The sequence below is a fragment of the Pithys albifrons genome, chromosome 16 (genome assembly GCF_047495875.1).
Source record: "Pithys albifrons albifrons isolate INPA30051 chromosome 16, PitAlb_v1, whole genome shotgun sequence".
NCBI lineage: Eukaryota > Metazoa > Chordata > Aves > Passeriformes > Thamnophilidae > Pithys > Pithys albifrons.
Window position 1 is genome coordinate 8423523 of NC_092473.1, and position 26768 is coordinate 8450290.

At 41.7% G+C, this 26768-nt stretch overlaps 1 protein-coding gene across 2 annotated transcripts in view; it reads left to right on the plus strand.

Moving 5' to 3' along the window:
• The first annotated feature begins 4312 nt into the window (after nucleotides 1-4312).
• XYLT1 (xylosyltransferase 1) overlaps nucleotides 4313-26768 on the plus strand; it is a 168916-nt gene continuing 146460 nt past the window's right edge. For both annotated transcript variants that reach the window (XM_071571087.1, XM_071571088.1), the window contains exon 1: nucleotides 4313-4879. In XM_071571087.1, coding sequence (XP_071427188.1) covers nucleotides 4658-4879 — 222 coding nt within the window. In that variant the 5' untranslated portion in view covers nucleotides 4313-4657. The remainder of the gene's footprint in view (nucleotides 4880-26768) is intronic.

The following is a 26768-nucleotide window of genomic DNA, read 5'->3' on the forward strand; positions in this document are numbered from 1 at the left end:
CTTTAGTTCTGCCCATGCACATAAGAGAGAACCTGAATTTTATAGCTCACTTGGAGAGTAGCCTGATGTAAAATGAATGCATGCAAAGAGTCTTGGTTTTGTTTATGAAAAGATGGAAGAATGAATATCTGTGGTATGGTTCAATTCAGTGGTGCAGAACATACATGGAAACCATAAAATGACTGAACTGGAGAACACAAAGTTAATGATGGTTCTTTGCTGCCAAATACATCAAGATACATTTCCTCTACCTTTAAAGTACAACAATACACCAGTGTTGTAGAACAAAAAGCAATGAGCTGGGAACTTGTTGCAGAGCAGTGTCCTGTAGTCCGAGACGGTAAAATTCTTGAGGAATAGTTCCCTGTCCTGTTTTGCCCTTTCAGATTTGATGCATAGAGCAGTAAGACTGTCAGCCTCCCAGGGAAAAGGTGTATGTCCTCCATATGCACAACACTTCACTGAAATGACTAGGAGTGGTGTGGTGTTCTGGCTAGTGATAGAAGGAAAAGACAAAAAAAGAGTTTGTCACTTCAGGGAAGAAGCTCAAACCTCAGAAGATATTGATACTGCTGCTGCAGATTACTCATTGAACACTGTGGCCTATTTCCAACCCTTTCTGTTACTAACCTGTATTCCTTGAGTGCTGGGATTTTTTGAAATCATAGGAATATACACACATTTGCTATTTGTTCTGTATTCTTCATAGATTTTCTTTTTAGTATATAAGAGGTAACCATTCTTAGACAAATCAGTTCATTCACAGATACATCTTTTCCCCCTTCACCTTGATAACAAATATCTGAAATCTAAATTTTGATGTGATAGGGACATGACTGTTTTTAAGAAAAATGCAAATCTTCAGTGTGAAATAACTTAGTCTTTCACTGATTACAGATTGTGTTTCTAAACCACCTATGAGTCAGCCTGTGAGTTGGAGTTCAGATAAGCCTGTAGTGTTTGCTCACCAGATGGACCATAAGCTCTGCAAAGTAGAGCAAAGGATATTGCTTATTAACATTGCTCTCAACTTCATTTATTTCTTTGTACAAAATCTAGTTTCTTGATGCATTTTTAGACTGTATCTAGCTGTAAGGAGGAGGAAACAATTTTTTATAACAGGATAGGAAAATCTAGCAAAGTAGATCAGACTAAAATGGAACAGAGCATGGTTCTTTTTTTACATCATTTTAAGTAGCCAAGATTGATACCCACTGTCTCTCAAACACACCCACACTGAATTTACATACCTGTGCAGTGGCAAAAATATTTAAACCAATTATCTGTTAGGATTTTAAAGCAAATTAGCCAAGTTCCATTCATTATCCTTACTTAAAACATCCTCTCTCTGACAGTTAAGTGCAACCAACGTAATACTTGTATATTAAGAATCAAATCTGTTTTTTCTCTTAGATACTTTGTGCTAGATACTAATCATCTCACCTAACATGAACAACATTGGGAATTTTCAGGGTAATAATTCTCTCAAATGTCTTCTATGTAACCAGATTAAATATTTTCTGATGCAACGTAGCTCAATCAAGCTGCCATTATTCATGAATGTGGTACTAAGAAAACTCCATTTTAGAGTTTTAACTTTTATGTAATTTCTGATTTTAGTTTGTTCTTTGTATGGTTCAGTTTTTCAGTTTCTATGATTTTTTTTCATCTTCAAATTCTCAAGACATTCAGCTTTGCTTTTTAGTTTGAATTAGCACAGGCAAAAAAGTAATCCATTTAATTATGCTCCTTCTATTTGACTGTTTGCTTTAGCACAAAAGTATGTTTTGAAGAGTTAGTGGTCATTGGTCAGAGCATGGTTTTAAAAATTATTGCCATACCTATAGCAGTCTCCTTTACAGATTTTACATGATCCTTTAAATACAGGGAAAAGAGGATGTTGAATGAGATGCCTGCTCCTCTTCTTGCTCCACTTTTTCTGTCAGAGAAGGAGTGTCTCATGCTGAGGCTCCCACCCATACACAGGGCTGACTTTATACTGAAGACTCAGATCTTTATGGCCTATAAATTATTGTGGTTTGGATACAAATCTTCACTCCAGACGGGCTTTCAGTAGGATGTAAGACTGAGCATGCACTGCTGTTCCTCACTGCCTTATCAGTTACAGTAATTATATACAGAGATTAGGAAAATCCACAGACATTTTCCAGCATAAAAATTGCCCCATAAAATCTGGAGGAAATTTTCCAATAGCTCATAAAAATTTTAAGAAGCATGGATCACAAGTTCTTCATAATTACTGCTGTGCTCCTTTTATAGAAAGAAGTGTTGCCATGTCCTAAAGCACCGCCTGGCTTAAATGTTGCTTTTAGGGCTTTCAGCCATTTTAGGGCATCTGTTGAAATGTGCCTCCCACTTTCCAGCGAGGTTTGCAGGGTCAGAATCAGGCCCTGAGGTCTGGGGCTCTTCAGAGCTAGCAGTCATTGACCTGTTCAAGGTCTGTTTTCTAGCACCACAAGCACCTCTTCCCTCTACAAGCCCGAGGGAAAGCTGCATGGGGCAACCATGTGCTAAGACAACAACTTCCCTTTGAAGAGAAAAACGTTGAATCCCAAGTGGAGGACACTTTTATCTTCTATTTGTCAGTAGATCTGTTTGATTGTACTTATAATGCTACGTTATTTGATGGTTTGGAATAAAAATGATCCATCAACTTCCAAGCTGTGCAGACTCTGTTAGAATATTGAGGAACACTTTAAATCTTTTCCATTTTTTCATTCTAACAGCTCACTTCACTGCACTGCATGACCAGCAAATCTGCTGCATGTGCAGCCGCTGGGGAAGCCTGGCACTGTCAAAATTTGCTATCATGGGCTCTCTGCCTATTAAGAGCAGTTTGCCATCACCCCATCTGGCAAAAATGAACACTGTTCCATCATGTGAATGGAAGGTCAGCCAGGCAATGCTCCTGTGTCACACAGAGAGGAGCCTTTCCTGCTGACTTACCTGGAAGTCACCAATGATGTATTTTGATCTGTTTCGAGACACCTTGCAATCAGTGACACTCGGAGTGTGGCCCTGTTTGAAAGTGCACGTGTGTGCTTGGGCCTGATTCAGATCTCACTGCTCTACTCACGAGGAGCAACTGCAATGGGCTGATGGCTTTGCACCAGGGCAGTGCTGCTGTGAAGTGAATATCCAACAGCGTCAGAGGACAGGACCAGACCAAAGAGCCAGAATTGCCGTGTATGGAACCACACCTTGCTTGTTTTCTTGAGGACAGGATTTCCCACTAGAGACTCAAAATTAATGTGTTGGGAACAACACATTTATTTCTAAACCTGATTCTTCCATCAGATCATGAGATTGTTTTTAAAAGTTAATTGTAATATTAGCAAGCCTGTATGTCCAATCGTGCACCTCTGTAAAGCGAAGTACTTGCACAATGCTTCTTATAACTAACCTGCCATGCACTTCATTTGCTTCTGAAACAGTGTAACAAAGGATACATCCTGTGAAATTTTATTCGTAGCTTCACTGGATCATTAGAAAAATTCCCATAATAAGGGATGCTTCTGAATTTTACTATTTGTTTTACTTTTTTTCAGATCAGAAACTAAGGCACTTTCAATGCAAACAAAATCCTGTTGGTCTCTGCAAATCCTACCTGGCTGTCACTTAAAAAGCCAACTGTTCTTATCAGGAGATAATATTTTTTTACCTTTGGATTTGCTTTGGAAAATGGAATTAGGTTTACAAAAAGAGGCACTGTGCAGGCAGATTAAAAAACCTGCCTGCTCCAGTACTATCATCAGATAATGAGATCCTTCAGATTAGAAAGCCAATACCAGTACAGGAGAAAAAAGGCAACTGAAGTCGTCCATTATGTTCACTTTTTGAGACACTGGGCATTTAATTACAGTCATGCTGTGCCTGAGCCTGGTACCTGCAAACCTCACTGTGCTGTGCAGGTGTTGACCCTCCCTTTCTCACTGCGCTGAGGCCAACGCAGCCAGTGACCTTTTTCCTTCAGAAAAAAAACCAAAACCAAACCCCTCAGTCTTGGGGAATTTTGACCATTTTTGCTCGCGAAATTATTTCTGCACGTGGCGTTCGTGCCAGCGGTCATACGCGGGGGCGGCCGTCCGCCAGGTGCGGGGAAAGGCGGGGTCGGGAGAGGGATGCCCGCGGCTCTTCCTCCCGCCCGGTGCCGCCGCTTTCCCTCGGAAGGTGGCACTCGCCGCCCGCCCCGGCGCGGCCGCCCCCTCCCCTCCGCCGCCGTCCCGCCCGCCGGGAGTGCGGAGCGGCCCCGCCCCGGCCCCTTCCCCTCGCGCAGGGCTGGGGCTCTCCCGCCCGCCGGCGGCAGCAGCCCCCGCTGCCGCTCCTCCTTCGCCTCCAGCCCACCCTCCTCGTTCTCCTCCTCCTCCTTCTTCTCCTCCTTCCTCTTCCTCCGCCAACCCCACCCCTGGCCCCGGGCTGCCCCGGCCGCGGGCTGCCGCGCCGCCAGGGCTCCCCGCCGGCTTCCCCCATCCCCACGCGCCGCGCACACCTCCTCCTCCCTCCTTTCCTTCCCTCCCTCCCTCCCTCCTTCCCCTCTCTGCCCTCCTCCTGCTGACGTCTGGCTCTGCCCGGCTGAAAACTCGGTGCCGCGGCGGATGCGGCGGCTCTCGGGAGCGCGGCGGCGGCAGCAGCGAAGATGGTGGCGGCTCCGTGCGCCCGGCGGCTGGCGCGGCGCTCCCGCTCGGCGCTGGTGGCGGCGCTCACCGTGCTGCTCCTGCAGACCCTCCTCGTCTGGAATTTCACCTCCTTCGACTCCGGCGAGGAGCAGAGCGGCGGCCGCGAGAAGCGAGACCGCGGCGGGGAGCAGCGGGGGCAGCTGCAGCGCCGCGGACCCGCCGCCCCGCACGGCAAGGCGATGGTAGGCGGGGGAGCGGGAGCGCCCGCGGCTCTCGGCGTTTGGCTGCGGGGAACTTGGGGCGAACGAGGCGCGGGGCCTGCGGGGCTCGCGTTCCCACCGCAGGTGCAGCGCTGCGGGGCCGGTCCTGCCCCGGTCCGGGGTCCTGCGGCGGGAGCGCCCCGCGGGCTGAGATGCAGAGCCAGAAAATGCATCCCGACCCCAAGAGAGGGATGTCTCGTCTCCTGTCCCCGGCGCTGCTCGCTACGGGCATCCCAGCGGCATCCCAGCAGCATCCCCGAACTTCGCGGGGGAGCCGCCTGCTTCATACCTTCCTGGCGATTTGTTTTACTGGCACTTTTGGTTTTTCCACCCAAAAAACCGCACAGGCGCTATTCTTTATTGCACAGCTCTAACAGGCCTAGTAGGTGACGGCAGTGAAATGTAGTGCAATCGTTTTATCAACCGCTAACAACTCAGGGATACTGAAACTGCACACACAGGATGGGGACCCTGTCTCTTACCACGTTCTTTTGTATACTCCCCAGTTTTCATTCAAATGACTCTGGCCTGAAACCGCAAGGGGTTGCAAATTTGGCCCTGTTGCCGGTTGCATTTTTGAATTTTCTAATAGGCACGTGAAAAAGCAAATTAAGTGTTCTTGGTCAGTTAATGCAAACCTCAGATATGTACCACCAGTTACTAGTATTCTTCAGCTGTAGAGAAGCTTCCTTTGGTTTTCATTTAATTCTTTTAGCAGTAGGCTTATATTGAATTAGTGCTGCCTGTCAAAGTATGCATGCTTGTATTTGACTGTTTCTGTATTTCTGTTTACGTCTTGAGAGAGAAGGCAGGAACTTGTGGAGATGATTTAGCCTCATAGATGACTGTGGGTGTTTTGGCCACAGAAAGGCTGTGCCCTGAACACACAAGTACTCTTTCAGTAACGTTTGGGACAACTTTGATGAAAGGTAGTATATACCCATCCACTGTGTGCAGATCCTGCTGTGCTTTCTAGATGTGAAAATTAAAATTCTTGTTTACTGAATTCAGTGTTTGTCTCTGCACATATTCTTGTCTTGGTACTTGTCATGTTCATAAATCTAGCTATTTAGTCTCCACTATTTTTCCTCCAGCACCCTGCCTTCTGCCCCTTTTCCTGTCCATCTTGTCTGTTATTCTTTCATCTCTCAGTCTTCCCCAGCTTTTTTCTTTCTTGATCTCTGCACTGTGGGTTATCGAGGTGGTGGATGCTGGTACCTGGGCAGGCAGGGGGCCGGGAGGTGGCAGGCTGCACCTGGGGCTCCAGCCCTGCTTCCCAGCTCCCCAGGCTTTCTAGGAAATGATCCTTTTCTGTGGACTCTGAGGCAGTGTTGGAATGTGTACTGTTAGCAGTTGTCCTACAATCATCCTGGCACAGTGTCCCGTTTGCGCCCAGTGCCCTGGAACAAGCGCCAAGTTCAGGGCCGAGAGCTAATTGTTTCTGTGCTGGTGACACGCAGACGAAGAATATGATTATTTTGATGCTGGCAGTTCTGAATCACACCTTTGTGCATACAGTTTTGATCAAAGACCTAAAGATGGAGCACTGGGGTTCTGAATAGAAAACATGTTTTAAAACACACACTGAGTGCACCTATTTTCCCCTTGTTATCTAAATGACTGGTATGGATCTTGCTGGGCTGTGTCACGATGTCTGACTTCGGGAAGCAACAACGCTCAAGACAAGTGGCAGCGTAATTGGCAAAGTGCTTTGTCAGGAGGTGATTTGGCAATGCTTCTTCAAGATGACTATGGTACTTGTGGGTTTGCTTAACCTGCACATGGGGAAGTGGCTGCCATCCTTAAAATTACTTTGTCAGAATACAAAACCTCACACTTAAGTATCCGTCTATTGATTAAAAATGTGTGCTTGGTGGAAAAGTGATAGGGAAATTGAGTTTGTGCAGATTTCTGCCTTCAAAACCTGGCAGCTGGCTTACCTTGGTAGGTGAAGTTCCCAGCCACTCCCGACATGCAGATGTTGATTTAGCTAACCCTGGCTATACTGCCTGTCTCTGAGGCAGGCCCAATCTTGATTTCAGACTCTGCTCATGAGGAAAATTCCTGATCCATAGAATTGCACAGTAGATAATCAATGTGAAAGAAAATGTTCTTTTTTTCCTCTTGCTTTGTTTCTACATTGCAATGCAATTTATGTAACGCCCCAGCAAATTTATTATCCTTTTCAATTCAAGTTTCCCATAGTTTGTATATGTCAAATTGTTTTGCAACAGTTGGAGAAGCTGGGTGGTGTGAATACAGTAGTTCTGTGGTATCCGAAGGTCTTTGGGTTAAGCACATCTGAGGGGCCCTCCACCAAAAAAGAGTATTAATGTCAATGTGTCTTTCGTCTGGGAAGGGAAAGGTGTGTTTTAATATATTTTTGAGGATTACATTTTTGAAAGGCTGCTAAATGTTTGTGACATGGTACTTGATCATGGGTTTTTTTTGTCTTTTTTCACTTGCCCTGCTAACTACCTTTATAAGAACTTTTATACTAAATAATTATGCAAACCAGATTTTGGATACTTTGCAGATCGTGCTTATCAAACCTACGTCTAAAAGTTGCTATGTGAGGTTACAGTGTTTTTATTTACCATGGTTTTCGTTTGTCTCTGCCCTGTGTGCAAGACTTTACTGAGTTGAACATGAGTAGTGTGAGGACTTGGTAATTTGTGTCTATGGGAAAAGAAACATAATCCTTTGAACCAGGTGCTTAAAAGGTGTTTAACTTTTTATTAAATGCATTCCGATATGTGTAATGAGCAATATCATTTGGTAAATGAAATAACATCATACCATAGTAAAAGGGTTGCCCCCATACCTGTGGGTAATTGAATGGGAATTGCCAACTTGGCAGGAAGAAGCAATTTTGAATGGAGCTATTTTGCAACTGAAAACACTTACTGTGCTAGATCCCCTGGCCAGCTACATCTGGAGCTTTCATTAGTCATAAGCAGTTTCCTGCAGTTGTTCCATATTTAATTAAACCAACTTATAGATAATTTTAAAGAAGTGTGAACTGTGTCGTTAGCAATGATTTCAGTGGGTACTTGCAACCAGTTTTGCAGCTTCTTACCTTTTGGACAAGCTTTATTCATGCAGCAAAACCCACTCACAGAAAGCATGGGAGAATTAAGCTGCCTTCTGAGAATGGGTTGATTTTTATGTAAGGGTCTTTATCTTTGAAAAGTATGCAACAGCTTTTTTGTGAAAATACCATAAGCATGCTGCTCAGTCTCAGGCTTTTTTAATGCAGCCTGCTAGTGGTGGTGGAAGGGTCTTGTGAATGTTGTGTGTTGGGAGCCCAAAGGGAAGAAAACGGAATGCCAATCCCTGCTTCAGGCTGCTGGCGATGAGAGGGATGCGACAGCAAAGCATCTGCTGTGGTCTCATCTCGTGCCCGGCGTTACACTGAGGGGCAGTTGCGTGTCACAGTTGTGTTACCCAGCTGTGGCCCCTGCCTTGGAGTTCAGCATTGAGGGCCATGTCTGTGGGTACGTGCTGCTCCTTTGTGCCTTCTGGTACTGTTGGGTTTTCATTGCTGCCTGTTTTGCCATAAAGCAAAAAATGCCAGTGCATTGTTGCCATGTCAGTTGAGTGAGATACAGCTCTTGCCTGCTGGTGTGAGATCAAAGCATTTCTTTGGTCTGAAATTTCATGTATTCATTTTAAGGAATGGCATGTTTCTTCCAGCATGAAGCTGTCAAAAGAACCAAACATATCAATGGCTCAAAATGTTTGGAACTGTAGAATGAAAACAAGTGTCATGCATTTGGGGACTGTGAGGAGTTTTAATTCCAAGCAAAAGTTAAGCTAGGGAGGACAGTCCCGAGAATCACTAGTGCCTCTCCTCCTTATTTTTATTTCTGTAGTGGGAAAAGTGGTATTTCTTCTCCTGGGAATATGGAGAGTAAGACTGGATCCTCCACGATCAGCTGAATATGCTCATGTACGTTTTATCTTTTCTTGCTTCCTTCCTTGTCAACTCCTGGTGATGCACACTGAGCTCCACCAGGTTGAACGTTCAAGAAGCTAAAAGTGACTACAACGTGTGCCTGAACTGTGTAATCTCCATTGGTTACTGAAGCTAGGAAAGGTATCCAGCGGCTGCTACTCTACTCCACAGTAATGGTTATAGAAACTATAATCAGTTGCTGTAACTAAAGGCAAAGCAGGAGCAGCTCTAATGCTGGAGAACACTGGGGGAATCATACAGCAGAGAAAACCCAGGAGATTTTGCTCCACTTTCTCTAAAATCCATCTATCAGTTTTTTCCCTCCTACTTTTTCAAAATGCTTCTCCAAACTAAGAATGGTGCAGAATTCACCTTGTGTGTCATTCAAAAGCTTGAGGTTCTTTCTGGTTCTTTTGAAGTGTATTTGTCCCGGAATGTTCAGATTCTACAGGTGGATTCCTAGCACTGTTTTGCCAGAAACAAACACACAGTAGGTACCTACCCTCAGCCGAGGGTACCTATTTAAACATCTCCTCTAAGCAGCTTGTTGATGTAGACATGTGGCCTCAGTAATTTCATCTCTGAGCACAAGAAATGAGGGAAAACTGGTTTTCAGAAAAATTTTCAGACCTGAAAGATGCAAAGGAGCTTAATCTGAGCTAGTCATTTGCATGTTTAACTTCAGTCCAGTGTGAATCAAGCTCTGGAAACTGGGTCTCACTTGTTTTAGTACATTGGTCTCAGTGAAACAGCTTAGTCAAGGAACCTGAGGTTGTGAATAAAATTAATAACATCGAGCTATTTTGTGGCCAGAAATGATATATTTCTTAGGCAGTGGGTCCATAGTACCTACTTGATCGTTAAGTACAGTTTTACGTGTTATCAGGAGCTTAATCACAGCTTTAATAACAGTTGAAAGGGAGAATGAAGACAACTATTCGTTTTGTAATGTGAAAGGGGGAAGACAATACATCTGCAGCTGGAAGCTGCCTTAATGATTTTTACAAAGTCTTAGTACTTAACAAGGCACACCTTAATAAAACAAACAAATCTCAGTAAGAGAAGTAATGTATGCATCGTTTAAGAGGAGTATTAGAACCGAATTAGATTGATGGTCTCCTACAGTAGTTACCTCGTTAAGCATCTTCTCTGGAGGAGTGTGGGAAGGTGTTATATGAAATGGATTGGAAGTCTTTTTCAGGCCACTGGTGTATTTTTTGTTGTGCCAGCTTTTTATTCTTTAATGTATGATGGGATTTTGCAGATGTTCCCTTTGAAATAGAAGCGTTTCAATTTTTTAGCAAGAGCAGACCAGCTGTTGTACAGGAGATGTACAAATCCCATTTACTTCCTGTCAGTTATTGCAAAATGGGTACTTTTTGGTGTAAAAGGCCCTTATTACCTGCCACATGTTTTGGCTGTATTCAGAAATATTTTTCAAAATATTTTTCCCTTCATTAATGGAAGTCTGAGATTGGTGATATGGGATCCTATTAGGGCTTGCTGAAGGGACAGGAGTACAATGAAAGCATGAAGTGAATTTAATTTGTAGCAACAGTCAAATTATATAACCTCAAGGATTAATTTTAATCAAATACTTCCTGATTTTTCTTTACAATGTTAAAATTAGATCTGGCACTTCACTGCAGCTTTTACAGTGACTCTTTAATTAGAATACAATGTCCTGTATATTTTTCTTCTAATTTAGGCTGGTGGGCTGTCTGACTTGGGCAAATGCAGAAATATCTCTGTGCAGATACTCACGAGGCACCTGAATTCTGGTGCGTATAACTGCTTGTATTACTGGAGTTTGAGGAGTTGCACTTTCAAATGTTTTAAGTCTGATTTTTAGATTTGGGAACCTCAGTCCCTCAATTTTTTAATAGTAGGTCTTTGATGCTGTTCCACAAAGTCTGTGTTGAAAAGGAGACAGCTCTGTGGGAGAAGGGAAAGCAGAAGTCCTGTTTGCCTTGTCTCATCAGTAACCTCTTGGCATCTTTAGCAAAGGATTTAGAGCCACATAACTAAAAGCCACATGCAGTTTTGGGGTTTTCAGTTATTGATGGTCCAGACTAGTCCTCTTTGGTCTGATAATTGTGTTTTGATTTCTTTCCTACAGAGAAGCCACGCTCTGGCAGGTCCCAACTTTATTTGTCCCTTTCAGGTTCGATGGCAGTGATTACAGGTGTCCCCTTTTGAGTGCTCAAGCCTGGGATGAATCTCACAAACATGGGGTGCTAACCTCAGGCTGTCTAAGGCCTTCTAATAAATGGAGAGAGATGAGTACCTTCAGAAGGCAATTCAGCTCTCCTGAAGTCTGGATCTGTGCAAAAGTGCTGCTCCTCTGCACCAGTGAGGGAAGGGGTCATGGCAGTGATGCTCAGAGACCTGCCATGCCGTTGTAGGAATCCATTCCTTCATATCCCAGCTCTCGGGTTTCTCTTGCCCAGTCTGCAAAGTGTACTTAATTAACTTCCCATCTTTCATGAAAGTGGTGTGGGTTTGAAGTAGTCGGTCTTTGTGAAGTAGTTGAGATCTTCAGCAATGACCAGAACCAGCCTGACAGCTGCCATGTATTGGCATAGCTTCATTAAAGTCAGTACAGACCAGCTGAGGTTTCTGGACCCACAAATGTAATTATTGTTATAATAATAGCATCAAACAAGTATTCATTATTTTTACTCCCTCTTTTAATTTCAAAATGAGAAAATTATTTCCTCTTGGATCAGTGAAAGTAATTTACATTATGCACAATAATGGTCTACATGAAAATATAATTATTATTCATTTCTATGGCACCATCTGGGCACTAGAAGCTTTACAGACACATGTGAGGAAAGGTCCCTGCCTTGAAGAGCTTACAGGCTGAATAGCAAGTATGGCTGCTAGCACTTAACAAGAGTCACAAATGGAACTTCTGCAGTATTACCATCAGGGACCTGCTCAACACAGGACTTACACAAACTCATGTGATTTCCAGTCACCAATCAAAATTTCCCCATGATTGACATTAAACAGCCTAAGGGTAGGCTAGGCCAAAGGATTGATTAGTGTGGATGGACCAAGAGGGAACTCAGCAAGAGGCTAGTATTAGAAATTGGCTGCCCACTTTTCAGACAAGTAAAGCATATGTGCAGGCTTCACATGGAAGCACAAAATGATTTTGATGCCTTGTGGACCTGTGTCTCCTATGGAGTTATTCCCAAGCTTCACATCAGGTCCAGGACTGGATGCTTTACTGAGTTTAAGTGTGGGCTAGGAATGCAGAGACCAGGCTTTATAATTGTGTGGATATAAAAATTGAGCCACATGTAACATTACCTAAACTTATATATGGTGTAACCTTGCTGAGTATTGAAAGTGGCAGTGCAGGGCACTTAAATCATGTGACTTCTTATTTTTAGAGGTGATTAGAGAATTCCTCCAAGGGACGAACTATTTATAATGTGTCTATAATTTGCCTTTTTTTTTGTGATGAAATTAAAACAATAAATGAATACCACTTAATTAAAAAAGTTATCTAAAAAGATTTCACACTGGTGTGTGGTGAGTCTGAGGTCAGATCATGAATGCTTCCCACATATATTTTGTTTTCAAGCTAATGTTCTGTTGCTGTTCTATTATTAGAGAGTAAGTGGGATGCTTATTTAAACAATTCTATAAAGCTGAATGACACTGCAGACTTCAGTTTAACTTGGATTTGGTTGAATGAGTCACGGGCAGTCATTTTTACTTCATGCTGCAGCCTTTGCTTGCCCTTCAGATGTACTTTTTGGTTCAGTTATGTTGGTGGAATCTGACTATTTTTCTTTGAGCTGATGCTATTCACTGAATTTTTGTAATGGTGAGTTTTGGATTTAATGTTCTCAGAATTTTTGAGAGGTCTCTTATTTTGTTCCTATAAAACTCAGCCTGTTTGTAGTTAGCTTTATTCTTTATAATTGCCCTCTCTCTGGTTCAGGAGGGCACATAGTTCAGTTAAAACATCATCTTTGAACAAAAAAACAGTTGAGGTCATGACTGTATTGACTAAAGTCAAGCGAGTTCCCTGAAACTACATCCAGCCCGTTGACCCTCACTTGGGAGAGGAACAGACAAACCTGAAAAGTGCCATTTCCATGGGAAATTTTAGTTTCTTTAGAATTGCACAAGTGCATGTCAGAGAGACAAGTAGAGACCATGTGTCACATGTCCTACCTGTGAGTTTCACTGGATGACAATTGGCCACCCTTGATGAGGAGTCCCACATTTGCCAGGGTCATTAGTTACATAAAGTGAGGACCTTTTTCCTCAGTGTGGCCGTAGCTGGAGCTGTAATTAGCTAAATGGCCATCTACTAACTGTGAAAATGTGGAGTTCTCCGTAGAAATGGAATGTTACCAGACATCCAGTTTGGAGTAATCTTGGACAAGCATGTAAATAAAAAATAATCTCTTACCAAGCTATATTACCTGGTATTAAAAATTATTCTTACGAAAAATAGCAACTTGTTGTTTGCAGGGATCCACATTTGAGTAGCTGGAGATGAATCTGGGCACCTGATTATATTGACTTTGATGCTTACAGGCTTGCTTATGCAATTAAAACTTTCTATGGATGCCTGACACAGTTGTTTAAATATGTAAATACAAATTCAAGTGGCTACCTTAAGGCATCTGGGTTCAGCAACTTGGCCTACAATATGTAAAACCCAAGAAAGGAAGCAGAAGAGGAGTAAATGTAGTAAACAAAGCTGTTAGTGTGTATACACTAGGAGAGTAATAATACTTTGCACAGCTACTGTGCCTCAAATTGCTTACATTTTGGCATTCAGTTGCATTGAGTTTAGTCACCCAGTTGCATAAATAGAAACTTGGAGGTGCTGCCTACTAACAGTGAACATGGAGCGGTACCTCAGCAATGAACTGGCTTTTTGGCAGTCTTGCAACAAAAGATATGCAAGTTGTCAATGAAATATTTTGGTAAGTGATTGGTTCTTATTAAAATAATAATTATGGCAATAATTATAACTGCCATTGGCTCTGACTGAGCTGCTGAGCAGGGGACAGCAGCAGGAGGATTATGAAATATTCTTGTAAAGCCATCTGAATCCTGCACTTTTAGCTCTGTGCACACAAATGAGGATGTTTGTGTCTGTATTTTTGGCATGTCATGTGCCAGTACATGGCAGTGCCCGTGTATTGTTTGGGTCCCCATAGCAGAGAGATGGAGATTCCTGTACAGTCTGTCTCACAGGCAGATAATCATCCCTGTGTTCATGTTTCTAATAACAGAGACATGATCAAAACAGGGGATAGTGTTTTACAGCAGTACTGTGATAAAATGGTGTGATAAGCTCACGGCCATCTGGCTTTCTGTACTCAGCTCCGTGATGTTTGCTGTGTCTGTGCCTTCATGGCAAGATCATGTCATCTCATTCCCAAAAGTCCAGGCTGGGCACCAATAATATTGAAAACAAAGGAAATTTGGTACGTTTTGCAGGTAGCACTGTAGCTATGATGACACTGTCCTGAGCCTTTCTAATCTGATTCAGTATTAAACATTTACACTGGCCAGGCTGCCACTGCATGACCTTCTGTGCTAAGTGCCTGTAAGTGATTAATGACTATTTATTAGGAAAAGATGGTCTCAAACCTTTGCCTTTGTACAACCAAATACATAAATGAAAAATGCTTTACTAGATTTCAGACAAGTTTGACACAGTTCTTTAAAGTGACTTGGGTTTTCTCCATTTTAGTTCCATCACCAGTGTGTCAGACTGAACAATGATCTCATGCTTTCAGAATGTTATCAATAGGTTATTTTGTAGTTTAAGTCCTTCAGTAGATTTTCACTTTATAGTAGTACTGATGTGAATTTACAATAACTCATTTTAAGGACCCATGAATGAGTGTAATTGTGGAGGGGGAAAAAAGGGTCTTACCGGTCAAATGATTCTTCAAGGTCTCCATATTTGGACAATGTGGACAGCTTGACAACCGCTGGAGTGTTTTGTTGCTTTTGAAGTGTCACTACAATTTTGCAGCGAGTGTTCGACAGTCACGCACTGTCCTCTAGATGCTTTCTGTTTGTGGAGTGTGTGTCACTTGGAAGGGATAAGTGAAAAGAAGCCCTTGAATTTCATACTGTCCTGGGTTCAACCTTTGCATTGGGTTTCCAGTTTAGTTACCAGCCCTAGCCAGGCTTTGATCTACATTCTGCCACCTAGAGAAACCACTTCAGTGCTTTGAAGCCTTTGAGAGGTAATGAGCAAGGTGCTATGTGTTTTGCTTGTTAGTAAATGTTTGTACTTTGTTCTTAGTTTTAACATAGTCCTGTGTATTAACTTGTTCTGCCTTCTTGAACAATTCACTATTGTTGCTAGAGATTTTCTCAGGGGTTGCAGAGGCTGATTCAAGGTCTAGTTGGAAGTCACTGGGAGTTAAGACATTGACTTCAGTAGCTCAGCTGAGACTGTGTTGGTTAGGAGGTGACTTCAGATCTCTGTTCCACACTTGACAAACAGTAACTCCGTTGTGAAACACTGTTTCTCCTTTAACTGAATTGGTGTGTTTTTGTTTTTCTTGCTGTCATTGCTAAGCTGCTGTCTTCCTAACTTGTAGTTGTCCAGTTTGAAAGACTGTTTCCTGTTTGCTTAAAATAAACACTTCTGCAGTATTTACCTGTTTTACAGTGCCTGCAGACAGCAAAATATATCCTCAAGTGTTTAACTCTGTTGCTACGGTTAGGATGTAGTTTCGTAGCAACAAAGAGACGCCATAGGTGTTTGAATCATGTCTTTACTAGTGAGTTGGTGGTTTGGTGGTTTTTGGGTTTCTCCTCTTCCTGTTTACAAGGGTAGAATGTGTTCAGGGCTCAGTTTTGCACTTCTTACACAAACAGAGGCAGGCATACATGCCTGTATTCCGTGGTGGTCAAATATTTGTAAGTCTGAGTGTCAATGTAAGCAAGAGTCGCCCAGGCTAGGATTTTCCAGACTTGACTGCTGCCTAGAAATATTCTGCTTTGCAGCATGCAGTTTAAATGAGTCTAGGACTTGCCAAGTCATCAATTCATCAAGTTCATGCTCTTTTAGTAGCAGATTCTTTTAGAAAATCTTCACATTTAGGGTTAGTTCAGAGTTGGATCATTATCCTGTGTGAGTGTGATGTGTGAGAGATTTTTCTACAGGACTTATTTTGAGACACTTCTGCCAAATAAATTGTATTTTCATTTAAGTTGTTAAAGTGAAAACAGTCTTAAAATAAATAATGTGCTGTTGTCCTAAAGTGTTCCATGGTAAAAGGAAAAAAGGAAGTATTTGATAGCGATGCTTCTTTAAGCAAGTTTTAAAAATATTATTTCTGTAAAACGGATATAAATGTGATATGATTATTTCTGTTAAACAGTAACTTAATATCAAAATAATATACAATTCTTTCAACTTTTAATTTCTGCTCTGTGTTCTGAATGGAGAATATCTATCGTAGAAGAGAGATTGATGGGGCTGGATGGGTACAACTTGAATTCCTTCATGTTTCTTTTGATAGTGGTGAAATTATTTAACAATCACTTTCCCTTTTTAGTGTTTTTATAAGTGACAAAATTGTAATTCAGGGCTATTTCGTTGGTGGTTTTGTTTGTTTGTTTTTTTTTTTTTAAGACCCTTCATATTCTGCTGGCCTTGTTAGGTCTCAGTAAAAGTTGTGCAATGTTAATTTTATGCCATGCTGAAATACGAAAGAGGCTCAGGTGGGAGGACTGCCCTTGAGTTTTGCATTATGCATGTAAACATTCTGTTGATGGCAGGTGTGTTGAATCCATCAGTGTTGCATTATGCTCTACCTCTGATTCTCTCAGTCTGCCCTTAAGAGGTCATCTGCTGCAGTAAGTGTGTAACTGGTGGACTTTCTGGGCCAGATTTGAAAAGAATGCATGGGGATTCTGAATGGGTTCACAATGCTTGCTTTGTATTCAAGTGGATTACCTGTGTTAGAATTTAATTTAAATGTATTGATCCCTACATGAGGAGATACCCAAATTACTCGTAAGTGATTGTCTGCCTGGGGATCAGCCAGTGTCAGGTTAAACTGCAAACATTTATGTTGAAGGACTGTTGTATTCAGATCAGCCTGTGCAGTGTGTCAGCTTGAATGGTTGATCTGTGGTGCTTTTAACAGTTGGACTCAATGGTCTTAGAGTCTCCTCCTAGCTGAATGATGCTATGATTGTATGAATCTGACTTTGATGAAAAATAAAACTCGGGGTCTAGAAGAAAGATGCTGTATCTAAGGCTGTGTGGCAGCACCTGGATGTAGATTCAACTCAGCTTTACAAAGTACTACTTGTGTGGCCTTCTCATGGCTGAGGAAAATACAGGGCTGGTTGTCTCTGCTTCCCATTAGTCAAACAGAAGCACTAAGTCACTGGATATAGACCTGGGTTATGTACACCATTTCCTGGCAGACGACAAACACAGAGACTGAAGCTGCACTGGGAGGTGACATTTGCCACACAGCCTTGTCTGCTTGTTGTTTGTTTGTTTGTTTTAATGAGAGGAGGACTATCCTGGAAAGAACAGTCAGCCAGAGGAGTTAGAAGGTTTAAAGGGCATTCATAACCTGACAAGTGACTCACTGGGGAATACAGGAGAGAAGGTGCATTTGAAGAAAAGCATAAGGTGTTTTTTTGCCACAATATCTGTTGGGGATTACTGTGTTTAAGGAGATGGTGTAAATGTACTTTGGTGAGACAAATTCTTATTGCAACACCAGTGCAAGAAGTGGATGTTGCATACGGCTTCTGTGTGTTAGGCATGTGCCCAGCATCACCCCATGCAGAGTTCCCAGAAGCAGACAAGTTCTTCTCTTTGTTTCAGTTTCAGAGTCTTGAGTTTGTTTGATCCAAAACTAAAACTGACAGTTGACAAAACAGTTGCCAGCCCTTAACCTACCCAGGTGGGTTGTGCAGGTGTCTTTCCTGCCACAATATACCATCCTGATTCAGCTGTCTGATGGACCTTTATTTGGTGGGGTGGATGGTCCGGGTCTGGCCGGTGATGGCAACCAATTACTGACTAGATTTTGTTACCAATGCTATGGGCTGGGGTTGTGCCTGGCTCACGTTTCAGCAGCTGTTTCTGGTTTGGAGCAGTTGGTAGGAGGAAACCCATTTTATCTTCTTTCTGCTACATCTGTAATTGGGATAATTTTTCTGAGCTGCACACATCTGTGGCCTAAAACCTGTGCTCAACCTGGGCAAATTCAATGAAAGGTGACATTTCCCACAACCCAGCATCCACTTGCCAGTAGTGGAAACAGCTGGTGTTGCTTCACTCCTGTGCATTTTATTTTTCAGGATTCAACACTGATATTTATTAAATCCATTGGCTTGCACATATCAACATAAATAAGAGTATCTTATTAATAGACCTAGTTGCAAGCCTAGTATTTCTTGTAGCATTATCAGTCTCCTTAAGTTATCCTTCTGTGTGTGTATGTAGGGGAAATAAAACAAACCCGAAAACCTTTGGCCATTCCATCAGTAAGTCCTTAAGAAGAAGCTTTGCTATTATCCCTAATGCTCTAAAGCTTGCTGAATAAACAAAATGAACACAGATGTTTCCTCACTGGTGATGCAGTTCGTAAGAAAACACTACTCGAGGCTTTGCTCAGCTGCAACTTAAACTTCTGTGTGCAGAGATCCGTTGACTAAACAATTCGGCCTTACTCAAGGAAACTTCCTGCAAAGTTGAGCAGGCTTGCTGAGAATTACTTTTTGTGTTAGCAGTTTATTAACCACTAATGAATTACTCAGATGCGTTTAAATTAGCCAAAAAGCTCTTTTCTTGCTACATGGAAATGCTGTGAGGATGCTGCATTGTGCTGCTGAGGTTGAGTCCTCTTCTTGGAGGAATGACCATGTGAAGAGGCATTTATTTGCCTGCAGTCTGGGGAGCAGTTTTGTGGCTCACAGTTGAGTGAAAATAGAATCAAAATCAATTCTGTACAGAAACCCTTTACAGATGTTTACTGGTTATGCCAATTTTAACAATTTTGGAAGAAAATTTCTTCACACAGTAAAAGGAGAATAACTATAATTGGTTACAATCTGTATTTAGTAACAAAGAAACTTTTTGCTACTACACTGATCAGGCTTCCCCCCCGCCCACTCTTTTTTTTTTGCAATTATTTTCCTTATTTAGGCCATTTTTTCCTGAGTTTAAGATCTTTAGGTTTAGAGAACAGAGTTTGACAATGTAGGTGGGAAGGGGAAGCCAGAGACAATGTGTAATTCATCAGTGAAGCTGTGTCACAGCAGTGGATGTGCCCTGGGAGCAGAGGGTGCTTCCAGGATGCCCTGATCTTAGACACCTTTCACAGTTTGCCTACAGATGAGATCATGGTTTGTAGAGTACAACAGGAGTATATTAAGGGTTTAAGCCAAACTTGAGGAATCTGACCATTTAGACCCTGCCAGTCACTAGAGGATCTTCTATTGTGTTTAAAAAATAGTAAGAAAAGACTTGATATAAGCGTGCAAAGACTTGTGTTCTAATAATTCTTTCAGGCTCTGTGTTTTGTGGATTTTTAGAGGTATCAGTTGCTACTGGGAGGAAGGTAACTCTAGGCATTTAGCTCATGAGAAGTTAGAAACAACCTGTGTAGGATGAAATTCTCTTAGAGCTGCCGATTTCTGTTACTACTCTGTTAACTCCTGACTTTTCTTGGGAACTGCTGTTGCACTTATCTCCCAATCCCTTTTTATTGAACACTTACTCCTTTATTCCCACATCATGCTGAACTTGCTGTTGCTGCAGTTTCTGCTGGCCCAAGGCAGTGACACCTGGAAACATTCAGTTGCTGTGCAGTGGTGTGGCTGCCTCCCAGGGCCCACATGTGACCCATTGTAGAGGATGTCCTGTGCTCTGTGTCCGAGTTGTACCAGAAATCCTGGAGGCCTGAACTTCAGCCACTCCTTATCTCACACATGCCTGATCCACCTGCATCTTGTCATCATTGGTGCAGAGACAAGTCATCAGTGGTGCAGAGATGATTCTCACTCAGAGCACCATGGAAACTTTCATGTTTCATGTCCATGTCTGTAGTCCCTTTTGAGCTGGCATCTTTCTTCTTTCTAAAGATCAGATTTTCATGCTCTCTCTGTCATTTTTTATTCTCACTGATGTGTATCTCTGCTTCTGTTCTTCCCTCCCTCCCTTTTCTGAACAAAGATCATTTAGTGTTTCTAAGCATTTGAGTAACAGTTTTGTCCCCTTTTTGCAGAGATAGACCAACTTTGATCAATACCAAAAGCAAATGGTTGTAGAAATTCACATTATGCACTTGCGTGCTCTGTGGATTGTCTTTGTAGCTGGTACTTAGCATATTGCCTCTGGAAATGTGTTTCTGGAATGTAGCTTTTATTTGTGCAGCAAGGGACCCTGGCAAATGCTTCATGTTTGATATGAACTCACAGCCCTTTTAGATGTTGAATAATATAAATAAGGACTTATCAACAAGAGAAAGAGGTGACAAAATAAGTGAAGGTGTGAGTTTAAAGCTTGGTAGTTTATGTGATACTAAGCCCTCATGTGGGCACTTGCAGGGTACTGTTCTGCTTTCCTGAGTTGGCTGAACACCTGCTTGCCCATGAGCAGTGGTGAATGAATTCCTTGTGTTGCTTTGCTTGCATGTGTGAGTTTTGCTTTACCTGTTAAACTGTCTTTATATGAACTCATAAATTTTCCCACTTCTACTCTTCTAATTCTCTTCCCCTGTCCCTTGAGGGGAGAGTGAGTGAGCAAGCAGCTGCATTTGTGCTTAGTTGGTGGACAGGGCTCAACTACAACTTGCCTTTGTTGAACTTCATATGGTGGGTGATTGTCCAGCCCTGTCATTTGTCAAGGTGTCTGTGCAGGGCCTTCCTGCCTTGAAGGGAGTTAAACTCTTCTCCCAACTCAGTAACACTGGCAAACTTACTTAGTATACCTTTGAGTCCTGCATCCAAATAGTTATTTTACCCAATCCAAAGGCCAGCTGAGAAGGGATAATCATGCTTCTGAGGCTGTGAAAAATCCAAAGTGAACTCTCTCAATAAGCAGGATAAAGTACGCACTTACTTCCCTCCCCCTCCCATTTCCCTAGGCATTGCTTCTTTCACTTGTGTATTCTCTGTATGACACCAGTTGCTTTATAAGAAGCATCTTTCAACAATAGCAATAGGCTGGTAGTTACTAATGGATATTGAGAGCCAATGGAAAGAGGATATAGCATATTTCTTATATTTTGTAAATAGTGGTGTAAAATAAATTTCAACTTTGGGTGGGTGTGCCTCACCTCAAAGAGCACTGCAGTTTGTGCCCTACAGTGGTGGCATAATATAGTGTGGCATAATGGCAAAGTTGCAAACGGTATTTGAAATGCCATCTAATGATTTATAACAGTAAAAGCAATTGAATATGGAAGGAATTTCATAGGAAGATTGTGAATTTTCTGATATTGGAGTGTCTTAAATGAAGGCTAGAGACTCTAGGGGAACTAGAAGTTAGTACAGGTGTCACAGGGTCATGTTCTACCATGCTGGTCTTAAGCAGGACATCAGGACATGTCTGTGCTTGTGGTGTGTTGGAAGGTCAAAGGGGAGGCAGAGGTGGTGGAGTTCAGTCCTAAGATGAAACACTGTTCTTCCATAGGTGTGTGTGACTCATCCACGTCACTGTGCAGGAGCTTTACCTGGTGCTAAAGTTCCTGTTATCTAGGCTCAAGGACACTGTGCTTGATAGTTCTAATTTCTACCTTTTCAAGATCACTTAAGAGTTCAAGTGAGAATGTCCACTATCCTTAAGTATGTAGCATTAAGTGGGAATGCTAAGCTCCTCTGAAACTGGTGCAAAAATTTTCCATTACTTTGGAGGAGTTAAGATTTCACCTTAAGGCTTGTTTGCTCCAACATTTGTCCTTTTGAGTTTTAAATGCCTGGCACAGCTTTAAGATCTGAAATATTTAGCAGTGATCAGTAGTGACTGACTGCATTCAGAGTCACCTGGAGTTTTTCACCAATTTGACATTTTGTTTTCTAAGCTCAAGTTGATGTTTCCTTTAGCATTTCTTACTCAAAATCGAGTTCAGTTTTGGTTCACATTGCCAAGGAGGCAATACAGATTCTGCCCTTAGCTACAGCAGTGTGCTGTGACATTTATACGATGGCAGATGCCTGAGCATCCTGAGCTAATGTTTAAGGTTCTTTTGTCAATGCAAAACATTTAAGGATTTTTTTCCCCTGCTTATGAAAGGCACCTTGCCCCAAATGTGATATGAACAATTACATGTAGAATAAATGTTTTTCCCTGTGCCCTGTTTATTAACAAACCAGCCATATATATACATATATATATATATATATATATATATATATATGTTCACGTTTGTACACGTATCTGTATGGGGGAAGAGATTTCTTGCAGCATGAAAGTCGGATCAATGGGTTAATGCTCTCCCTGTAAGGCAGTAGGGTGTCAGCTCATCCCAGTTACTGTATGAAAAGCTTGATGCAGGACTGATGCTGCATGAAGCAGCTCTAGACTCCCAGTGAACACTGCATTTTGTTGCCCAGAGGAAGAGAAGGACACTACATCCATGGAGAGTGAATCTTGAGGAAAAAGAACTTCAGCAGGTGACAAGGTGAAATTTGTATTCATACACAGCCCAGGTGTTTGGAGAGCACAGGTTGTGTGCAGAGTAGTGGTGCTGTGACAATCCAGCTTTTTGGTTCTTAACAAAATTGTTTGCTATTAGTCTCTTGCAGCACATCCAAAAGTTCTTGTCACATTTTATTTCAGGTTAAAGCTGTGTAAAGGCATCAGGGTTTTTTTAAAGGAACTTTAAGTTTTCCTACTCCCTTAGTTGAGAAGTGGTGTCTGCCTCCAGCTTTTTTTTTTTCCTTATTGTAACTTTTCTTCCTGTTAACTGTAACAAAAAATGGGAACTGAATTTTGTTTCATGTTTGGTACATTACAAAGAACGTCCTTGGCACAAATTTTATGTATGGAGCTGGAACAGAAAGCACACTAAAGTGAAGATTTGGAAAGGAGTCTGTCTTTATCTAAAACAAATGTTGATAATCTGGTGACCTTTTTAACAGCACTGAAGTGTGATGTCTTTTATTTATTTGCAGTCTCCTTGGTTATAGAGATGTCAGTGGGATCCTACCATGTCCTGCCAATTCCTGTATCCCCCCTCAGCCCAGCAGGTGTTGGTGTGTCATCAGGAGTTTGGAGCATAAATAGTTCAGTTTCTGCAAAGGAAAATGAACTCTTGCTAATCTGCAAGAAGTTATCAGAAATATAAAGAAGTGAGGAATTATGAGTCTGCAATATAGTAATGAACAATTCCATTTCAGAGCTGTTGGCAGGATACTGCTAGAGAAAGTTTTCAGGAAGTGAGGAGCAGCATCCTGCCATGACTGGGCATTGCCTGAAGGGTTTTAAGTAAGTATTAAAAGTAAAGTATCCATTTTTATTGTTGCAAAACATATGTCGAGGATTTTCTCTGAGGTACAGAAACCTGGAATGTTTGGTAGCACTTCCCTGCATCACCAAGATAAAAATTCAGACTCAATCCAGAAAGAATTCTTTTTTAAAATATCTGTATTAAAAATGTCTGTGTCAAATAAATAGCTGATCCTCCTTTCTTGGCTTGCTTTTTTCCCTCCACTTTTAAGAGATCTCAATAAGTATTTTCTCTGTACATATGAGCTGCTTCTCAGTCCCAGACAGGGCATGTAATCATGAAGAAGGAATTGAGTATCCTCTTGGTAAGGACTGATTGAAGCATCTTATGGGTGAGGATACCTGATATTTGACAGGACTTTGTGACCTCAGCTGAGGAAATGTCAAATCAGAAGTACCACCTCCCATGGGGGGAGGGATGTGATGCCAGTTAAAACTATACAGTAGCTGATGCACAAAATAATTCTTTAGTTTTTATGCACCTGTTTCTGATCTCCTGTTGGCATCTTCCGAGCTTGAAGAAACTGAAAGGACAGATATGACAGCAAAATGTAACATACAGTGACCTCAGAGCCTTCTCTTAGAAAGTAAAATGTGTTTGCAGTTAGAAAAAAGCACATTATTTTGTGCTGCAAATTATGACCTGTAGTAAACTTGGAGAAATGAAAGATGACATAGCAAGTGAGGTGCTGACCTTGTTAGTTTTTCCTTGTCAGTTTTTCCTTGTCATCTGACAGTTTTTCATAAGCTACCACTGTATTCATTATTTGTTCACTATTTAAATTAGTTCTTACTTCCACATTTTAGATGGTAGCTCTGTCTTTAGAATATTAAGCCATATTTAAAACATATCTTAGGGTAAGAATATGAAATGAATCAATCACTATGCATGATAAAGCAGCCAAAGATGGATAAATTAATACCTTGTGATGAGTCTCTAGTTTTAAATTTCAAGTTAATTCATAGCCTGAATTATTTTTTTATTACTAAAGCATTGATAATTTACTAAATCTTGATTTTCTGAGTTCTATCAATAATTTCAAACTAATGTTAGCAGTTGCAGTTCAGACCCTCTAGTGAAGTTGTCCAACACCTCTGCAGTAACTTTACCTTGGTTAAATTAAATAGAGAGTAATCTTTGTGCTTGATTCCTGTAGAGGAGTGAACTTCACCCTTCAGCCTTGTGAGACAGACTATAGACCAGTGACTTTTGTTCTGCACAGTGCAAGAGGAGCTTCTCTCATTGTCCTGTGTCTCCTCCCGAGTTCAGAGGATGTTACAGTTTATTACTGGGAGTGGGAGAAAGGATCAGAGGATGCTGGGAGACCTCTTGACGCTGCAGGGATAATATTGGATACAAGGGGACAGGACTGCTAAGTTTTACACTCTCACTGACCTTTTTTGTGGCCTTTGCTGGCTTCTGTGCCTCATTTTCTTTCTGGTTTGAGTCTTTTGTCTCTATGGAACTTGTAAGTTTTCTTTGAAGCAGGAATGTTATTTTACTATATGTTTAGAACAGAGAGGCCCCCACTCACAGTGGGGTTTTTCAGGGGCTTTTGTGTCACACCTAATGATTGGTCTTGCATTGTAAAAAAGGCAAAGCAAACAAACCAAGAGAGGAGAGTGTGCTTCTGATTTGAAGGTAGGTTTGTGCATAAATCTCTGTTCAACTTCAGAAAACTGAAATGTGTTACAAAATAAGTGTTTAGCTGTAGCTTTCCTCACATTTCATTTTTTCCTCTCTTCCTCCCTGCATCTCAATGATCCAACAATGCCCCTTCCAAGGGACTATTTTGCTATTTTAACATACATAATTGGTCCTAAGGCTTTTTTTATGAAGCTGCTATCAGAGGCAGACTGCTTTCCTTCCATTCAAACCCTTTTGATTTGACTGCAAGACTCTTGGAAATCTATTGTTGTCTCCTGAAATTGTGTTTTGTGGGGTTAAGGTTTACATTCCTCTACCAGTTTCTCATCAGAGCTCTATGTTACTATATTTGCACCCATCTTTGTAGAAATATTCTACTATACACTATTTGCTAGGAGTTCTAATTCATTTAGCACTTCTTGTCTGCCAGCAGATTGATTTACAGACATGGACTGATACATGTTGCTGTTTTCAGAATTGTGGAGTCATGTTAGAAACTGTGCAGCATTTGATTGCCTAACTGTGGGAGTTAAACCAATCCTTTGCTATCAGGGAGAGTAAACCTTTTAAAAATTGAATAAGCCTCTAGTCTGGGAGAAAATAAATTGGTTATTTGTAACATTTTCTGCTAAAATGTTCTTCCTTTAGCTTTCTGATTATTCATCAGCTTGTCATGCTTTTTCCATTACCATTTATCCTTTTGTTTTAAATATCTCACAAGTTTTGATAGATTTGCCAAATTTTCTTAGTTTGAGAGAGAATAAGTTTGAGAGCTCTGAAACAGTTGCTACAATACCAACCTCTGAGAAATGCTGGGGTTTTGAATACAAATGCAAATAAAAATTTGTTTGGAACATTAATTTTCTGTTAAATGCTGTTACATAAAATTCTCAGGGATCTCACATAAATGTTTAATTCCTACAAACGAAGCTTGAAGCAAATGCTTTATCTGATTTTCAGTGTTAAAAAAAGAATTACAGCTTTCTTTGGAGGGAACCTGCAGGAGTTTGGAAAGTTGCTCTGTTAATGTGATTGATTTTTATGTCAAGGATAAATTTTTCCTTCAGCGCCCAAGTGCAAAGGTTCACACTCCTGCATGGAATAACTAATAAGAGTGTGTGTGATTTCAAAGTCTTCAGGAGGCAAAGGAGCAGAGTGTTTCTGTACAAAAATGCCTGTTTTGTTTCTCTGGATAGCAAGAGGCCTGGTGTGGACTCTGTCAGGGAGAAACTTCTATTAGGCTTTATTTCAAGATCATGTCAGATGGTTTTCTGTGGATGGAGCTGTGCAGCTTTTTCCCCTCTGGGGGCTCTGGATGCTGTGATCTGATCTGCATTCGGACAATTTTCAGCAGGGGCTGCTTGGGATGCGACACTTCAGTCATCTTGTAAAATTACTGTATTAATATGGGCTCATTTGTGGTGTCTCTGAAAACCCAGCACTGTTAAAATTGTCTCTTTGCAAGGCCCAGCAATGCAGAAGAGTGTGGAGAGCCCATCAGTATTCCACCTGCGTGGACCTGCCTTGGGCAGCCCCTGCTAATGGGCTCTGAAGGAGCCCAACTGCAGCCGCTGTGGGACGGGCACTTCCAGCAGCGAGTGCCTTGCTCTGCTCTCCGGCGGGGTCAGGAGGCAGCTTAGTGTGACATCCATCAGCAGCAGCTCTGCAGGGCGGCTGCTGAGCCAGGATGGTGTTTTGGAGTGTGTTCTTGCAGGGAAAAAGGGGCATTAAACAGTGTCTGATGTTCCTGTGTCTCTGCGGAGAGAAAATAAACTTT